The 20,028-nt window shown below is 35.4% G+C and overlaps 1 protein-coding gene across 1 annotated transcript in view; it reads left to right on the top strand.

Annotated features, from left to right (window-relative positions):
• The window catches only part of STK17B (serine/threonine kinase 17b), a 30,495-nt gene extending 15,288 nt beyond the window's left edge, over nucleotides 1-15,207 (top strand). The window contains exons 3-8 of the mRNA XM_004772150.3: nucleotides 482-694; nucleotides 4,477-4,621; nucleotides 6,372-6,498; nucleotides 8,130-8,178; nucleotides 9,334-9,513; nucleotides 11,520-15,207. Of these exons, the coding sequence (XP_004772207.1) occupies nucleotides 482-694; nucleotides 4,477-4,621; nucleotides 6,372-6,498; nucleotides 8,130-8,178; nucleotides 9,334-9,513; nucleotides 11,520-11,802 (997 nt within the window). The 3' untranslated portion in view covers nucleotides 11,803-15,207. The remainder of the gene's footprint in view (nucleotides 1-481; nucleotides 695-4,476; nucleotides 4,622-6,371; nucleotides 6,499-8,129; nucleotides 8,179-9,333; nucleotides 9,514-11,519) is intronic.
• Nucleotides 15,208-20,028: the final 4,821 nt, after the last annotated feature.

Genomic DNA, 20,028 nt, shown 5'->3' with positions numbered 1-20,028 from the left:
TTTTGTTTTTGAAGGAAGCTATTTTGATTAGAGAGCTCGTGTGGTACTCTATTAAGGGTACAGTTTTTGGAAGTAGACCAAGATACATATACTCTCTGGGGTCTGTAAAATGGAATATCACTTACTATATAGGATTGTTATGGTATTTAAACACAAAAATTTATATCAAGAATATGGCATGGTGTTGGTATGCAGAGAAGATCTCCCCCTACAATGATAATGTATTGAATTAATAGTGATGAACAAATACAATTCTGTCTTATCCTGTTATTACATTTGCCGTTTTCATTTTTATGTGATAGTACTATAAATTTTATAAAAGTACATGTAGTATTTGATTTGGTTAAGAGAAAATAGATAAATTTCTAATGGCATAGTTGTTTGAAAGGATTAACTCAAGTTGAAGTTTTAACTGTGTCTGTATTATACTAATATTGTTCTTTATGTGAGCATTAAAATCGATTATCTCCATTTTCCCTAGAGGAAAATTTGCTGTGGTTAGACAGTGTATATCAAAATCTACTGGCCAAGAATATGCTGCAAAATTTCTAAAAAAGAGAAGAAGAGGGCAGGATTGTCGAGCAGAGATTCTACATGAAATTGCCGTACTTGAATTGGCGAAGTCTTGTCCTCATGTAATTAATCTTCATGAAGTCTATGAAAATGCCACTGAAATTATTTTGGTACTGGAATAGTAAGTATACGCTTTAATAAATTTAAATAAATTTATTGTACTTATTTTAAATGGTGGATAAGGTGACTTGAAATATCAAGAATAGGAGTGATAAACGTGTGACAAGAACTTGTAAAGATCTCTGTTGATAAAATACTAGAAGGACATACTGTATATTCGAATATTCTCATACATACACAAAAACTAAACAGCAGACACACATGGGGCGCCTGGGTGGCTCAGTTGGTTAAGTGTCTGCCTTCAGCTCAGGTCATGATCCCAGGGTCTTGGGATCAAGCCCTGCATCAGGCTCCCTGCTCAGCAGGGGAGTCTGCTTCTCCCTCTCCCTCTGCCCTTCTTGTGCTCTGTCTCTCTCACAAATAAATAAATAAAATCTTTAAAAAAACAAGCAAACAAAAAACAGCTCACAAAAACACTGAATGACAACACAACATTTGGGGGATGTTGTACAATAAGTGAATTTTCATTGCTTTATAGCATAGAAAGTTGATGAGTTTTTGTGCGAAACTATCTGATGGATAAATAGAATTGAAATCATTTACATATTTTGTCCATCTACTTGAAAAACACATCGAAGGTGGCTTGTTTTAACAAAGCAGCTGCTTGTCTACAACTCACTACTTCTGGTTTCTGCTAACTTCTGCAGTTTGCTTCTTGTGTTATCTGTTCTTTCCCTCCTCTTAGCTCCTCCTGATTTTCCATTTTCCATAGCTCTACCTACATCCCTCTTTTATGGGAAAAATGGCAATCCTACAAAAGACTTTGGTCAGCTTGCCAAACTGAAAAAGAAGAGACAGTCTGGTTGGCTGGCATTCATAATATTTGTTTGATTTTTTTTTTAATTTAAACAAACAACCCTTAGGATACTTTTCCTGGTTATAAAAGTAAAATCTATGTATTGTGTTAAATTTAGAGGATGTAGAAAATAGAAATCATATGTAAATTGTGGTTACTCTTATGGCATATTCCTGTAGTTTAAGATTATTCTTATTTTTTAAAATAAAATTGTGAGTTTGGGAGTACTCTATTTTAACTATTTTTTTCACTTAAGAATATATTATGTGCATTTTTATAGGTATGATATAATGTTTCTAAAGATGAATTTTCATTTAGGAAGGACTTTCTAAATTGCCTTTAAAAATCTGGGTAAGAAGCCCCAGATTCAGAAAGGCTAGATGTTTGCTAGGCTTGGAATTAAAATTTGTTGACTCATTATAATAATAATTAATATTTACTGAGTATTTACCATGTGTCAGACACTGTGATAAATATTTATATATCTGCTTTGATCTCTAAAACTTCTATTGTGTCCAATAATTTATATGGCCTAATTTAATTCTTATAGCAATCCAGTGAAGCAGAAGCTATCACTATTCATCATGTATTATTGTATTACAGTAAAGGAAACAGAGGCAACATTTTGTCCTAATTTATGCAGCTAGTTAGCAGCAGAGCCAGAGTGGAATCCAGGCAGTCTTGAATTTCAGGAGGTACCCCTGTAAGCAGCCTCCTATCTTACCTCATACATCCCAGGCACCAGAGAGAGCTTTACATTCTTTTTCTTAGCTTTTCTTATATTTTTTTGACTTTTTGAATTAGTGGAGAGTTCTGGCTAGTTGAATTAAATTTAGTGAATGTGTGCTACAGGGACTGAATTTTGTATTGGCAGAAAGGAGAAGACCGCATGTATGAGCAGCTCAAGTCAGTCACTGGGTTCTTGAAAACCATCCTTCCTCCCTGTTCTAATCCTTCAGTCATTCTGCTCCATCTCACTTTTATACCCTGGATTTTCATATCTTAGTAGGGGATATAAATCCATATTTTATACAGTTTTCTTATATTTCAAATTATTTGATTCTTAGCAAATAATTCTTGTTGAGCAAAAACTCGTTCTAAGAACCTAAGCATCATCCCTTCATTTTATTTGCTTATGATTACATTAGTAATATTATCTGAAGTGTCTTTGCAGGAATATTTAGACCACTTTCTGTTTTAAGAGGGTTTGTTTCATTCAAACTAAATAGTGTAACCAGAAAGGGAGGGGGTAAGGGTGTCACTGGCAGCCTGGCCTGGGAAGTCCCTCTTCCCTCAGGTGACTGAGCAGGGCTGTGACAAGTCAATATCTGACCTGCAGACCACCAAGGGTAATCTGTATATAACGATTCATAAAGATTAATTTATTTTTTTGTAGGTGAACATGAATTTCTAATATTGTCTTCCTATATGTTATTTTCAAGTTCAGTTCTAAAACTATAAATTTTATAGCAAACTAACCTTTTAATTCTGAAATTGTCTTTACTGTCATACCTTGAGACAGGTACAAGTTTTTTATGAATTTTCTTAGAGTTTCAGGAGTTTGGGGAATTTGAAGTGTAAGTATAATTGGAGTTTTCACAAGTATCCCTTACCAGCTGTGCCATACAGTCTTCTCTGGAATATGGTAAAGTGCAAGGCAGCAAATCTCTGCAGCCTCTCACTGGCACAGATTGGTGGAGACGGCTCAGTTACCAGTTCCGTCTGCGATGTGACGGGCCAGTGCTGCCACTTTCAGGGTAGGGCTCAAACTGACCGCCATTACCATTTCTTCTTATACCTCCTAATACACATGACCTGCTTCTCCTCTTGTCAGTCAGTGAGACTTCTGAGTTTCAGTTTCAGCCACTCTGAAGAAAGACTGTCTATTCCTTCCTTCCTTCATTCATTCAACAGACTTTTACTGAACACCTTCTACCTGCCAGACACTCTCCTGTTTTACCACATAGAACATGCTTTACTTGAGATATTCTTAAACATACCTTATAAATTTATTGAGTGACCTCCCAGATTTTTTTTGCATTTTTTAGATTTTATCCTCAGGGGAAAAAAATTCTGTTGAATTCAGTGATTTTTATTTAGTTTTACAGATGGGAAAAGCCAAGTAAGTGGCTGATCCTAAGTTTTATTGCTGGTAAATAGCAGATTTGGGATTTATATTTATATTATTTGATTCTAAACCTAGGGACTTTTTTCTGTGCCTTTGTCAACATTCTTTAGATTTTCAATTCTTTTAAAAAAATAATAAAAGATTTGTGAAGCTGCAATACAGGGTATTGGTTAAGACTGCAGATTTTCTTTTTTATTTTTTTCAGTGTTCCAAAATTTATTGTTTATGTACCACACCCAGTGCTCCATGCATCACACCCAGGCTCACCTACCCCCCCACCCTACTTCCCTCCAAAACCCTCAGTTTGTTTCTCAGAGTCCACAGTCTCTCGTGGTTTGTCTCCCAAGAATGCAGATTTTCACCCATATCATACAGCTTTAGACTCTAGTTGCCCATTTACCATGTGACCTTGTACAAGTAGCTTAACTTCTTTGTACTTGTTTCTTCATCAGTAAAATGGGAGTAATAGCCAACTACCCCACATGGTTGTCATGAGAATCAAGAGATGGTATTTATCTCTCTATAAACGAATAAAATGAAGAGCCAGAGCTGAGTTCAGTGTTAGCTGTTATTTTTATTGCATCATTAAAGCAGTCATAATATTCTTGAATTATAAAGCAATTCAATTTTATTATCTATACAAGGATTGGTACTCAAAATTTCAAATACTCTTGTCGTTTACTTTCTTCCTTAAAGATCTCTCCCGCCGCCCTTTCCCCCAGTTTCGTAAGTGTCTGCATCTGTACAGAGAGACTAAAGTTCCGATAGTTTTGTCTTTTACGTAACAGTTACACAGTATTTAAAAGTCATTTTTAGGTCAATGATTTTTCAAGTTTCTATTATTTGAATTTTATTTCAGTGCTGCAGGTGGAGAAATCTTCAACTTGTGTTTACCTGAGCTGGCTGAAATGGTTTCTGAGAATGACATTATCAGACTCATTAAACAAATACTTGAAGGAGTTTGTTATCTACATCAGAATAACATTGTACACCTTGACTTAAAGGTAATGTAACATCTGATTCTGAGGAACACAACGTCTTTGCTCCTTCTGCTCTCGGGGCGCGAAACTGCAAGCTGGGCTGGCTCGGGAACCACGGCCGGTGGCGCCGCTCTGTACCGGGGGGCTGCTCTTTGTTTGCCCGTGGGCCGCACGGACTGACATGTGTATTGGCAGAGAGGAGGAGACCTTATGTGTGAGCAGCACGGAGTAATCACTGTGTTCTTAAAAACCGCCATCCCCCCATGTTCCGGTGCTTGGGTCCTTCCGTGCCATCTCACTCTTCCACCCCGGGTTTTCTCATCTGCTTCTAAATACTCTAGTCGGAGTTCCATCTCTGAGGATAACCTCCTGCTAGTCCTTGTTTCTTTGCTCCCTAATGTCCTTTATCTTTACCTCGAGACTTTTAGTCTTTTGGCTCTTTTTATTTTTGGCCCCAAGACCATTCAGGCCACTTACTCCTCAAGCCCTGAAATACCACTTAAACTTACTGTTATATTATTATCCTTTCTCCATATCCTTCCTCCTCAGCATCCAAAATTTCAGTCAATGTGTGTCTCATTTTTTGAACATTGGACTCTTCTCTTTCTATACACTTTTCCTGCTGCATGATCCGTTGTCCTTTACTATGGCTTTCACGGTAATGATGATTTCCAGTTCTCCTACCTGTAGCCAAGACTTCTTTCATAAACTGCACATAGATGCCATTGGGATATCTTATAGAGACTTTAAAATGTACATATGTCAAATAAGACTTTTCATCTTACCCCATTTTCAAAAGAAAAAGAAAATCTGTTCATCTGTGTTGGTTACCCCCCCCCCCCATTGAGGAAAGGTATATTTACCTTAGACCTTACAGGACAAACAGGAGCATGTTTTTTTCTAAGGAGAGTTTTTTCTAAGGAGGATTTTTTCCTAAGAGAACAGTCACATGTATTACATAATACCACATAGCACTTGTAGTCAGGGATGGCAAATAAACTTGGCTTTATATATTCTAAAGCCTGTGGTTGACAACAGTAGACCTAATTACCCTCGCCTCCTCTCTTTTAAGGTGTCTGTGACTTAATAATAAACAAGCATGGGGTTTTCCCAAAGTCAGACTTCTGATTCTTCTCACAGACTTTGGGAGCAGCACCTCGGCAGCTATATGGTTTATGACGGTGGCAGGGAATTTTGTAATAGACCGCAGTCCATTGCTTTATAAAGCAAAGTCACATCGTTCTGAGAACTATGTAGCTGAAGCCTTCCACACTTCCATATCTCTTATTGTCTGAGCTAAAAACCTGGCAACAGTCAGACCCAGAACCATCATACTATACTGGACCATTTTCTGTTTCCAGAAATGTGTAGGTTTTTTATTCCTTCACCTTCTTTCATGCTGTTTCCTAGAGCGCCTTTCTAACTGACATGCTCCTATTTATCCTGTAAGGTCTAACTTAACTCTCATCTCTACGGGAAAAGCTAACAGGCAGAATTGAGAAGTCTTGTCTTTATTACGGAGTATATCTCATGTCAATTAATCAATCCAAATATTCATCTGACTTCTTTTTTGTCTAAACTAATAATCCTCTGAGTGTATTTTTAGCTTTATTTATCATTCGAGTATAAAGCTTTTCCTAAATAAGTAGTTCAGTAAATATTTGGTGAATGACTCAATGAAATGTGTAATAACTAAACAATTTACCTTCGATCTAAGACTAGTATTCTTTTATTGCTGTATATTACTTACCATTTTTTATTGTGCTTTATTTAGCCACAGAATATATTATTGAGCAGCATATACCCTCTTGGAGATATAAAAATTGTAGATTTTGGAATGTCTCGAAAAATAGGGAATGCTTGTGAACTCCGGGAAATCATGGGAACACCAGAATACTTAGGTAAGAATTTCTTTTTATTTTCTACACCATTTTGAAATTTATCAACTAAATGAGACCTCTCTGAAACTATATTTTAGAGCATGTAATTCCAGGATATATTTAGTTCAGGTATTTTAATGCATTGAAATTGGGTTATGACACATTCTAATGAACTTTAGCGTGCATAGGATTATTTAGACATTCACAATGATTCACAGGACATTGGACATATCAATTCAAAGGTTAATGTTTGTGTGTAAAGGCTTAGTACATAAAGAAGAATGGATGGAGGGGAAATTAGGGAACCGGAGAAAAAGAAAGAGGGGGAAACAGTCAGACGGTCCTTTATTTTATTTGAAGCCTGGCTGTTGGATGCTTTTCGTTTCTACTTCTGTCCTGGTCCCAACTCTGAATCTGTTTACAATATACATTATCTTCAGTTTTGCAAGAATTGTTAACGGGACTGCTTACTATTTGTTGCTGCTGTGGTAAAAATGTGAGGTTTTGCCTAGGATTGTAAAAGGAGGATTTTGAAGAAAAAGATGCCCAAAAGAGCCCAATATTAGATAATCTAAGGATATTGTACTGTATCAATGAATTAGATCATGCAGATGAAAAAAACTGAGTTCTGTAAAGCAGCACATAAAGTATTTTAAAATATTTATAGTAATAATATTCTTGGGCTTTTTTGTTGTTGCTCTTATGACATTGATATCCCCATGTGAGCATTGAAAAGATAAAACTAAACAGAACAGGTGCTTCTCAACAAGGCAACTGACTTTCCCGAAATGAAAAACCAAGCAAATTACTAACTTTTGAGTGCTAATAGGGGCTATAGTGTCCTAGAATAAAGGATTGTAATTATAGATAACACAGCTCACAGAAGTATGTGTCAGGTTGTAGATTGTGTGACAGACAGAGACTGACAAATATATATGACTCAAAGTCTTTATTAATAAAAATGTTAGTTTTTAGGAAACGATTTCTCTTTGGAGAAATTATGAAACCATACTGCGAGACAAGAAAGTTATTATTCAAGCACAAATTCTAGTTTGGACTCAACTATTTTGGAATTTGTGATAATGTTACAAAATATAGAAAATTTATTTTGCACTTAGAAAGCTGGCAGGGAAGGAAAAGATGGGAAATTAATTGCATAGGAATTTAGATTTTTGATAGTTTAAGAGGAATATTTGATCTACTTGAAAATTTAAAGCACTTCTAGGAAGCATAATTTGCTCATTATGTTGTTATAGATACATATGATTTTCTTTATCCTGAAAAGAAAAACTTAAATTAGTATGATAAAATAACATTAACTCTTAACATAGAGTAATAAAACTAAAATTTTTAAATTCTAGTGTCTAAAATTTTACTTCTTCCTAATTGTTTTTCCTAAGATTGATCTTAATGATTAAAAAAGAAACCTACATAGCTAGCTACTGGTTACTCCAAAAGTGTTATTTGTACCATTTGACTATATAATTTTCTCAACATTAGATATGTTTAAATGTCTAATCACAGGATAATTAATTGTATGCTAAATTTCTGTTAAAATTTGATATTAATAGTTCTTTAAAGTTAAAACCAGTTTTAATTTATTATAAAATGGTTTTCAGGTTTTTAATTTTGAATTTTATTTTTTGCTTCAGCTCCAGAAATCCTGAACTATGATCCTATTACTACAGCAACAGATATGTGGTAAGGTTTCGCTAGTTACCTAAATGTTTTTGTTATACATTGCTTAATATATATTTTAGGGTTCTTTGATTCCAAATGAAAATAATAAGGTTTTCTGTAAAAGGTTGTTTTCAAGTATCATTAGTATGCCACAAGAAGACATTTATCTGTCCATTCTTTTTAAGTAATACTTTGGCTGTGAGCCAAAGATACAGAAATAAATAGGAAAAAATCCCTTTCCTGAAGGAGTAAAATAAACCAAAGTAGTTGCAGGACTGTGCAGCATGTTCTTTAATAAGGTAATGAGCATAAAGGAGACAGCGGACCAGCCCCACATGGAAAATATCTGATGTAGGTCTAGAAGAACTAGGAAGGTATTTGCTATGCAGAAAACTGAGGTTGGGTTCATGCAGAAGTTTAGTTTTATGAGATGATATCTCTAGGGTATTGTGAATTTTTGTGGCAAGTGAAATGATACTTTGAATGTCAGATATCATAGGGAGTAAAACTGGAATTCCTCCTGGAACTTCAGGCGGGACCGCAGTGGGGGCCTCCTCCCCAGGCCAAGTGAAGAGCTTAGACTTACTCCCTGTGTTCCACGTAACTGGTCAAGGAAAGACCGTCCTTGGCTAAATAAGTGGGAAACACGTACCGTATGTATTTTTTTTCTGCTCCTGAGCACCAGACTGTCATTAATATATTTAAGGCCCTGAAAAGTTTTGCAAAGGAAAAAAAAAAAATCTGCTTGCCCAACTCTGTGTTTTGCCAAACTTGCTGACTCTATTTGCACAGAACTCCTGTTTATGTCTCACAGATCATGACTGTGTCATCGATACCTTTTAGGAAATGCTGCCCTTCAGGCACCTTTGTGTTCTCAGTAACAGGTGTCTGAATGAAGGGCAGACTACAGATACCATGATATATATTTAATACACTGTATTTATAATTATGTAACACAACATGCATTCCCCTCATGTTCTTTTTCTGAGACACACAGACTTTGAGATACCAGTTATTTTAGTTTTAATAATATAGAAAGTTTGAAGAGCAATTTAAGTCTATAGATTAACTGTAGAAGTTTTGAAAAATATGTTAAGTATCAATTTTACTTTATGTAAATATTTTCATATTAACATGCATTCTAAGGTCCCCTCTTGTCCCTTATTTCCTTTTCAGGAATATTGGCATAATAGCATATATGTTGTTAACCCATACATCTCCATTTGTGGGAGAGGATAATCAAGAAACGTACCTCAATATTTCTCAAGTTAATGTAGATTATTCAGAAGAAACTTTTTCATCAGTTTCACAGCTGGCCACAGACTTCATCCAGAGGCTTTTAGTAAAAAATCCAGAGTAAGTTATAACATTAATTTAAGTACTGTTGCAAAATGAATATATGTGTAATAACATAATAGAGTTATTAGAAGTATGCTGTCAAGTTTCAGATAAAATGGGAAGAAAGGTAGTGTAAGAGATCATTAGAACAAATCAGTTACTTCAAACATAAAAAATATGTAAAACGTGTAACTGGAAATTCTGCAGTAAAGAGAAGATTTGTGATTTCTCTCTCAATGTGCTACTAAATCCTGAAGTTCCCTAAAATAATTAAAAGTAGGTTTACAATACACATGGCTGGCTTTGTTGTGAATAATTTGTAGACAAGTAATTATAGTTATTTGGTAAGTATCAATTACCGATTGTCAAATCTTTAAAGGTCAGAGATGCTTTTTGACCACCTGCAAAAAAAGGGACTTGAAACTGTGACTTAGGACTCTTAACTCTCTCATTGGCAACCTCAGAGCAGGAAGAGGAAAAACTGACCTCCCTTTTCTTTACTCAGATCTGCCCCATTTACTTTATTTTTTAAATTTTTTAAATCTTTTTATTGTGTTACGTTAGTCACCATAAAATCCATCATTCCTTTTTGATGCAGTGATCCAAGATTAATTATTTATGTATAACACCAAGTGCTCCCTGGCCTGGCTAAAAAGTTAACACAGAAGCTGGGATATAGTGCCTTGGGCTCCCATCCTGGTTTTGTTACTTGTCAGGTCTTTTATCTCTAACAATTACTTAATTGCCTGGAGGACTCAGTTTCTTTATCTGTTTAAGAAAAAAACTCAGGTTTGTTAATTATTTTATTGGCATAATGCAAGTTCAAACAAATTCTCACGGGCCATTTTTTGGACACGAATGCTTATTTAGTAATTGTAGTAAAAATATTGTTTGATTCTGATTATATGCAGTTTTAAGCAGTTTTCATTTTCATTTATAGTTTCTAAAATTTCTAAAATGAACACAATCATTTTCTTATAATAAAAAAGGAACATAATTTCTAAAATGAGCACATTAATTTTTTTGTAATCAGAAAACAATGAAATTAAAATGATCATAAAAAATTAAGTTAAGGGAAGCCTGGGTGGCTCAGTCAGTTAGGCATATGCCTTTGGCTCGGGTCATGATCCAGGATCAAGTCTTGCATCTGGTGGGAGACTGCTTCTCCCTCTGCTTGCTGCTCCCCCTGCTTGTGTTCTCTCTCTCTAACTGACAAATAAAATCTTTAAAAAAATGAAGGTATAGCCTCAGGAAGCATATATTCTCATGGAATTGGTGGTTGTGTTAAGGTTGGAGTTCTAGGTATTTTCTGAACTTTTAACATACTGTGATATTTAACCATATTATTTTCAAGAGAGAAAACAAATGTAAAAATTCAAAATATTCGGTAAACATCATTCAAGAGCAGCCTTTATTTTCAAGACTTAACTGTATTGTTTTTAAGAGCACAATAATAATAGATTATATATTATATATGTTTTCTTTCAGAGTTTTGTATACTCAAGAGATTTCGTAATTTTACTAATTTTTATTTGTGAGGCTAGCATATATTCTCAAGCTTTTTGATTAGCCTCATCCATAAGCTCCATGATATAATGAATTTTTCAGCTGATGTCAATATTAAAGAAACTCTAGGTACTCCAGTCTTTGTATTGTTATTCTCGTCTGTACTATGAGTATGTGTTATTTTCATAATAAATTAAAAAATTAAGTCTATAGTATATCAAACTGCAGCCATTTCTTTTTTTTTTTTTAAGATTTTATTTATATATTTGACAGACAGAGATTATAAGTAGGCAGAGAGGCAAGCAGAGAGAGGAAGGGAAGCAGGCTACCCGCCGAGCAAAGAGCCCGATGTGGGGCTCGATCCCAGGACTCTGGGATCATGACCTTAGCTGAAGGCAGAGGCTTTAACCCACTGAGCCACCTAGGCGCCCCATTTTTTTTTTTTTTTTTAAAGAACTGCAGCCATTTCTAACTTGATATTTTAGTTCTAAATTTTCACTTGATGCTTTCTTTCAAAGGAAAAGACCAACAGCAGAAATCTGCCTGTCTCATTCTTGGCTACAGCAATGGGACTTTGGAAACTTATTTCACCCTGAAGAAACTTCCAGTTCTTCTCAAAGTCAAGATCATTCATTAAGGTCCTCTGAAGACAAAACTTCCAAATCCTCTTGTAATGGAACCTGTAGTGATCGAGAAGACAAAGAGAATATTCCAGAGGATAGCAGCATGGTTTCCAAAAGATTTCGCTTTGATAACTCATTGCCTAATCCCCATGAACTTGTTTCAGATTTGCTGTGTTAGCACTTTTCTCTTTGAGTTATTTGGACTGAATTTGGAATTTGAAATCTACTGCAATGTGAGATTGTAGTTTGTAGCTTCATTTATGGCATGTTTATATTGTAAGTGCACTTTTGCATAGAGGAGTTTAGGGAAGTGTTTTGATGCTAAATTACTAGTAACCAGCATAATTTCATTTCCTGTTCTAAGATACTAACTCTTCAGAGAAGAAATATTTAAATATACGACAAAAAATAGAGTTGTGCATGTGAGTCTACATGTTAATGAAATAATTCAAGTTCAAATGGGTTTATCAAAATGTTTTACAGATAAGGAAAACAGTGATTTGGGTTATATTATGGTTGAAATAAACTGAGCAAAATGAAGGCATTTGAATTTAATAGATTCTGTAAGGTAAGTCCTATACCATGCCTCTATTGACAAAATTTTGTTAGGATAATAGTGTCAAGGTTAAGAAAAATATGTACTATTTTTAGATGCTCAAGGGATTTTTACATATGAAAATATTTTAATCACAAATATTTTGAAACTGCCTATGATTTCCAGGATATATAGTCTGCTATATGAGACATGTCCTTTTAACCAGAGCAAAGAGGGAGTGAGAAGAAACCTGATTAGGAACACTCTGTACAAGTTAAAGCAGAAAAAAGAGCAGCGTGGCATCATTTCTTTTTTTTTTTTTTTTAACTCAAACGTCTTTTGCCCTCTCTCAACATACTTAATAAGGTCTGAAAGAAGGAGAATTAGATGGTATTCAAGTGTAGAGGATTTTCATATTCCAGAATTTCTGGGTAGAAGATACTTAAACAAAACTGACTGTCCTCTATACTCATGTTTATTAAATTGAGTATAGAAAAAATGCTGCCTGATTTTGGCAACTTACAGAATTTTAGATGTTTTCTGAGTCTTAGGATATACGGCAGTCATTCAGAGTTCTAAAAGTATGTGTAAAAAAAAAAAAAGTTGCAGCCCAGGAAGACTGTTAACTCAGGACCAGAGTCCGTGACAGCAAGGTGGATGTGATCATAAAACCTGATGACATCGGAGTGCTCATGTAGAGTTCCAGCGAGCCATGAGACTCGGCAGAAGGCAATCTGCCAGGTGGCCTTTAATGGTCTTCTGCTGGGACCAATGTTAGTGAGAGTCTAAGGACAGCGGAATGGCTGATGACCGCTGTGCTAATAGAGGGAAATTTACTCCTTTTTTGGTTATGTTTGATGACTTTGCACCTGGTTACTATTAAAGATTCTGTTATAATATCATGTTAGGATAATTGTAACCTCATGCCCATGTTACTACATTAAAAGACATTATATTTTGACCAAAAAGAAATTCTCGAGCTCCCCCCGCCTGTGAGTTATTTAAACCTTTAACTTTCTGAAATTTGGTTAAGATTCCAAATAACTTGAAACTTTTTTTAAAAGTCATTTGGCTAAATGGGTGACTTCCTTTTAAATCTTCAGCATTTCTTAAAGGAAAAGTTATTTCTACTTGTGTGTGCATATGTGTATATGTATAGGCTATGTATTTATGTATAGATGGATAAAATAGTCTTTAGACAACTTTCTCTTAGAGAGTCTTTGCTCTACTATGTTGTGTTCAACTCAGGTGCCAAAGGAGCTCTCTTCTTAAGGATATGTAAATATACATTTAAATTCCTTAAGAAATAGTTTGTTGGTTCAATAAACTAGGCATTGCAGAAGCTAAATTGGGCTCTTGTATATCTAAAACTGATGAGTTTTTTCTAAATTTTTGATTATCCATTTCTTTGCCTTCCATATTAAGCTATTGCAGGTAAAGCTTGGTAAGCCATTGGTGAAAGGATTTTTATAAAAGATATTTTATTTTTAAATTTTTAGAGGAATTATGGCTTGGCAAAAATAAAAAATAAAGAAAAAAATAAATGTTTGCATTTTAAATTATAAGCTAATTCTTAAAAAAATATTTTATACCAGTTTTCTTTTAGTCTGAAGAATCTTAAAATAGTTCATGTTGGCCCTTAGTTAACAGAATACACAAAGTTGTAAATTTCCATGCCTTTTTTCCTAATAATTTTTATTGTAAAAAAGTAACAAATAGTTGCACAAACAGTATAAAAATTCATTTTTTTGTAAAAGTGAGTTTAAATATTTTCACTGTTTGAAATGTGAAAATTAAATGAGTATTTAGAGAGAAGTTGTTAACAAATGACTCAATTTCTTTTCTCCCAAGATTGGAAAAAATGTATCTATCAAAAGTAGATGATATATCTCATTAAAGTAGGAATCTTAGCCCCTGAGGTGAGCAGATGTCCTAACACTTAAACACATCTGAAAATTAATGTTAAATTGTGATGAGTTTATAAAGTTTAATAACTTTGCCTTTTGGTTAGACAGGATTAAAAAATATAGATGACAGTTAAAATTGTCATTTTAATTTTTTTCTCCACAAAGTTTATTCTGAGCAGTAAAATTATAGTGGCACTTTAAAGACATAAGCAGTATGTGTTCTGCAGTCTATAATGAAATAAGGCACCTGTGTCAGAATGTGTATCAATACATTGCTTCCTTTAAAGAAAGTCTTGTTACTAAAAAAAGTCAGCTGATTAATGATATAATTGATTGTCATTCTGGCACAAGTTCTTTCATTTGCGATGAGTTGCTAATAGCTCATGGACCATATTTGGAATAGCATTGCTCTAAGCAACATTTATAAATTGATATTTTATAACTGTTTACATTTCTTCTGTTTATTTTTGAATTTTCCATTTTTGTATCTGTCTTGGAAACTTGTCTTTATTCATTGTTGTATAAACAACTGTACTTTAATTTCAAATTGTATTAAAATCAGGTTATCTGACTTCCCATTTGGAGAAATAGTATCAATTTATAATTTTATAAGAGTTTAGAGAATTTTAAATTCTAATTGGAAATTTTACACAAATTATAACTGCCCCCATCTTTCATTAAATAATCATGTTGCTTAAGAATATTGACTGACATTATTATGAATACCCCAGTTTAAAAAAAAAAACATATCAACTTAATGATCCTTTTGGTTAAAAATTAAAAAGCACTTTTTTTGGTCTGTGATTGTCTTTTGCTTTAAAGTATTTCTAAGTTTGTTTTTCTTAAAAGCACACCTCCTCGGGCCTGAAGGTACTAGCCTTGACACATGTCATTTTGAACTCCCTTTTTAGTACATATCTGTTTATTAGCTCCTGTCTGTTAAAAAGCCTCATAAGTTTGAAAACAAGTCTATTCTGTGGTAATGCTAGATATTTTCAGAAAATGTCAGTAAATGGCAGTGTGTACTACATGTTGCATAAGGATGAATAAGGGATTTTTATTTACCTACAAATGAGTGAACTGTTTCTGTTGGGGTTTTTGTTTTTGTTTTTAGTTTAAATAAATTGAATTTTTAAAAAGATGAATAAGGAATTCTTAAAGAATTTATAATCTGATTATGGACTAATCAGTTCATATAACATACTGTAGTTATATCCTATAAAGTTCCCATAAACAGTGAATACTCAAACATTGTTAGAGGAAATACAGGGTTAAGTTCCTACAAGTTTCTGTTTATAACATTTTTGCCAGCTAATCAATACATAACCTTGTTTTATGTAGCTTCTGTTTAAAGGGATCTTATTCAATATATATTGTTGATTCATTACCATTAACCTCACACCAACAGCACCATAACTCATGCCTGAATGAAGCTTATCTAACAACACATCTTTTCTACATAAGGCACATTACAGCCCTGTGCGTAGGAACAGAATTACACAGCAATTAAAAATTATGATTTGGGGCTATTTTAAACAAATCTCTAACAAAAAGCACAAAAATGCAGAAAATGTGACATTAAATAGACCGCAAAATGGACATTTGTCTTCCAGTATGAGAACCAAAACAAGACTCAGCATCACTTTGCTCAACCTAAGACAGGAAAGTGTCCAGCATCTCATTTTTTTTTTTAACACTGTGATCATGTCTGCAAATGACCGTGAAAGCACTATCATGTTAATTTTGGGGTTGCAAATAAATTTAAGCAAGTAAGTTCACAAGCATGGAATTAATGAATGAAGAAGGTCAACTCTACATGCCCAAATCATCATGTAAAAAGTCTGAAGTGTGATAATGAAAAGGTGTGCACAACTTAACAGAGTCTGTAGGGAGAAGAAATTGTAATGTGTTGGACTTTCTTAATTGTGAGCACTTTCTTCTCAGGTTCCATATTTTCTTTTTCTGACACAATGACATTCCCCAGTTTTTCTCTTTAGACTCAATTTTCCTCCTGGACACTGAGGTCATACATATTATCGTTACTGGATGTAAGAATACTCAAATGTAAAATAGCTCTAAGTAAAATCAGGATCATATTCTCCCTCTTTGGATCACCTCCTCACCCAAACTTTCTGGCTTCACGTTACCTCCCTTAGTTAATACAGCACTATTTACCCACACATCACAAACGGGTTTCTCTAGGTATCATTCTAAAAATTTTGTGTTCTTACTGGACCTCTTCCAATAGACATTAATTTCTTTAAGCTTTTCAAAATTTATTTAAGCAATCTCTACACCCGGTGTGGGGCTCAAACTCATGACCATGAAATAAAGTTGCTGGCTCTTTTGTCACCAGCCAGGCACTCCCTAATAGTCATTAATATCTATCAAATCTTTTTTGTATCTTATAGTTATTTTCTCTTGAAAATAACTCATATACATTCATCTAAATCTAGATTGTTTAGACATCTAGAAGAGATCTGCAAACCTTTTCTATAAAGGGTCGATTATTAAATACTGTAGACTTTGCAGGCCAGTGTTTTTTCACAACTACTCAGTTTTGCTTCTAGAGCATGAAAACAGTCATAGCAGCATATGCAAACAAATGGGTGGGCCAATCCAACCTGATATATAAAAACAGATGATGAACTACATTTAGTTCTTGACCCCAATGTAGAGTATCACATTAATTATCTTAGCTCTATCTAGCATGATTAAAATGGGAGGAGAGCCAGAAAGACACAGCAAAGTGAGCCTTGTCTGCATTCACTTTGTCTAGCAAGCAGATGTCCCAAGAGGAAGAGGACAGAGTAGTCATTGGCAATAGAAGTTTACTAGAATATCGAGTTTGCAACTAGTTGAGAAAATAGAAAGTGGAGGCCACAGGTACATACTGGTCTTCTCAGAAATCAAGGGGAAAAGGAGGAGAACTATAGTTTGAAGAGTTTTTTTTTTTTTTTAATGTTTTAAAGTGAGGAAGACTTGAAAATGTTAATAGGCAAAGGAGAGAAGCCCACATGGAGGCAACACCTGAAATGCATGCTAGCACAAGATGATTAATGTCAGACAATGCCAGAGAAAGTGATGAGATCACAAGCACAAAGGCAACTGTGGCTAAAATAAAGAAAAACAATGTCTCCCAACATAAAAAATGAAAAAGAAAATGGTTGACAACAGAGATGTGAAGTGAGGGGATGATCTGCTTCTCCGAAGAAGCCTGCAGCTAGTGGTCTATTGAGCGCAAAGGAAGTAGAGGAGGGTGTAGTGGCGAGAGTACAATCTGGCACAAGGTGAGGACAGAGGCGGGCAACAATATTGGTCAAATGAGTGGAGTTCATAATCTATCAGGAGAGACAGATATTAAATACCAAAGATCTTAATTTGCAATTAGTTTATTGTGTAGAATGTGGTCAAACAATTCTTACAATACTAATTTGTCATTTCTGCCTATATCTTGTCTTTTATATCAGGAGATTGTGCTTCTTTGCATCAGGGACATATATAGTAGCACTCAAAAGGAAAAAAAAAAAAAAACCTGTTCCACGGAGGCTTTCATTTATAAATACTTAAATCTGTTGTGAAAAGAGGGGAGAGTCTCAGAAGGCCAAAAAGGAAAGATCTGTAAGTCTTGGAGCAATGAGAAACTTGCCCAATTCCCTGTGTGCATTGAGTATTACGGGACCTTGTAGAGAGTGATCCAACAGTAGCAGTGTGGCCTCCAGGGCTAAGGTAGAGCCAAAAAGGTTGTGCAGGGTAAACACTGACTCTGACACAAGCATCACAGGGAGGGAGAAGATAGCAGTGAGCCTGAGATGAGGTTCTCATGTGGGTCTCATTAGAATATATTCTTCTACTTTGGACAACATCTTCATGAACAGAGTGCACTTACTAGAAAAACAAAGTAGGTTTCATATAACTGGTTCTAACAGTATCCCTTGGTGGAAGCTGGAAGCATGCAACTACAGGGCAAGTCTCTAAAAGTAATTCTACCATCGTTGAAGAAACCGTGGGTTGGCTAACCCCCCACCTGTAGCCCGTTTCTTGCTCTGTGGCCTACCTCCATTACAGAAGCTATCCAGCTCACCTAGAGCAAGGGATGAGGCGGAAGTCTGCTGGGCGGCTTCTGAAATGCTTGGATTTCTGGATGAAAACAAGGAATGCTGCCAACCCCAACGTCTAACCATGTTGGATGAGAGCTGTTTCCACCATTTTGTAATTACGAATGAAAGGACAAGGGAATCCTGGAGATCCTGGCCCTGACCTTACCGCTCCACTGAAGCCACTGATGTAACAGCAGCAGTAACTTCCTTCTCAACATTTCGGTTTGTGCTTTTTTTTGTGCCTTTTTTTTTTTTTTAATCCTATTTGGATAAGCCACTCTCTTTGGGATTTTCTGTTATTTGCAGCTGAAATCATTTTAACTGACAGAATCATCAATATTTTCCAAATGCACATTCCTTGTAATGTTACCAGGTACGTGGCGAAAAAAGAAGGCATGTATACCCAACAGGGTTTTAGAAACACCATGTTCAACCGTGTTCCACATGCATTTTTACTGCGGGATTCCTTGGAGGCTTTAATTTATGCCGGGAATCTCCAAGCGAGGAACCTAGTGTGTGGTGTGTGTTGTAATTACTTTGTTTGTGCTAACATCTCTCTGGATGGTATCATGGACACTCACACTGTACTCGATGCTTAATCAGTATAGCCCAAGTATCTCTAAAGATCTGGCTTCTCCCAGAATAGAATTCAAGTGACTTTGTAAGAACCAGCTCTTGTACTTGGGACAGACTCCGAATATTTTATTTAACTGAGACCATTTTCAGTACCCCTGTTTGTAGTACTGTAGGCTTCACATCTCTATCAGCAATCGCCTTTAGGTTCTGATACAACACACTCTGATTTTCATGAGGTCTCAATATTTTGATGTTTCCTTGATAGTCAATGGCCTGGCTTTTTGCTGGGGACTCTGTGTGGCCATGCCCTGGCTTCCAGCATGGACAGACTGTACTCTTACTGCTCCTTCCTCTCTAGCAACTCGTTTGTATATTTTCCACACCTGAAAGCAAAGGCCTTATATTAGGTTTCTCCCCAGAAAAAGAACACATGGATATGTAGGTATATTTAAGAAGAGATTTATTATAGGAAAGGGCTCACATGCCCATGGAGGCTGAGAGTTCCATGATCTTCTGTCTGCAAGCTAGAGAACCAGGAAAGCTGGGGGTGTAAATCACAGCCCAAATTTGAAGGTCAGGAAACCAGAAGGGTCAATGTCGAGGGCAGGAGAAGATGTATGACCGAGCTCAAGAAAAGAGAGGAAAAGTGTTCCCTTCTGGTGCCTTTTTTTCTGTTCGGGTCCTCAACTAATTACTGGATGAAGCCCGCCTGCGTTGGTAAGGCTGCTCTTTACTCAGTCTATCGGTAACAATCTAATCTCGTTCAGAAACACCCAGAAACAGAAATAATGTTTTACCATCGATCTGGGCTTCCCTTAGCCCTATCAAGTTTATACATGAAATTAGGTATCACGGGACGTTCCCGATCTTCTGGCTTCTTCCTTGTTCGTCAAAGCTTTCTAGAAGAGTAGGGAGTTCTAACATTCTCCCTTATACATAGTCTACACACACACACAATCTCCTTATATGCAAAAGTAGTTTTACTTATAGGGAACAAATCTTCCAGTTTACTGGAATTATGTCCTTCCTTGTAAAACACATTCCTATGGAAACTGTTAAAGAATCTAACAGGCAGGGTGGGCGCCCGTGTGGTCAGAATCAAATGAAAAATCTCTCACATTTAGGCCCTATGCTAACCCTGTACTGTGGTCAACCTTCAGAATAAGCAAAAAAAAAAAAAAAAAAAAAAAAAGGCATTATTTTATAATTAGTAGGAAGGATTCCACCCTTCTGGTTCACCACTGGAATTTAAATTTAGTGATTGTAATACCCCTTTGAAAGGCCGA

Source organism: Mustela putorius, unplaced genomic scaffold (assembly GCF_011764305.1).
Source record: "Mustela putorius furo isolate JIRA1106 unplaced genomic scaffold, ASM1176430v1.1 tig00000275_pilon_pilon_pilon, whole genome shotgun sequence".
Taxonomy (NCBI): domain Eukaryota; kingdom Metazoa; phylum Chordata; class Mammalia; order Carnivora; family Mustelidae; genus Mustela; species Mustela putorius.
This window is presented reverse-complemented; position numbering and strand designations above follow the sequence as displayed.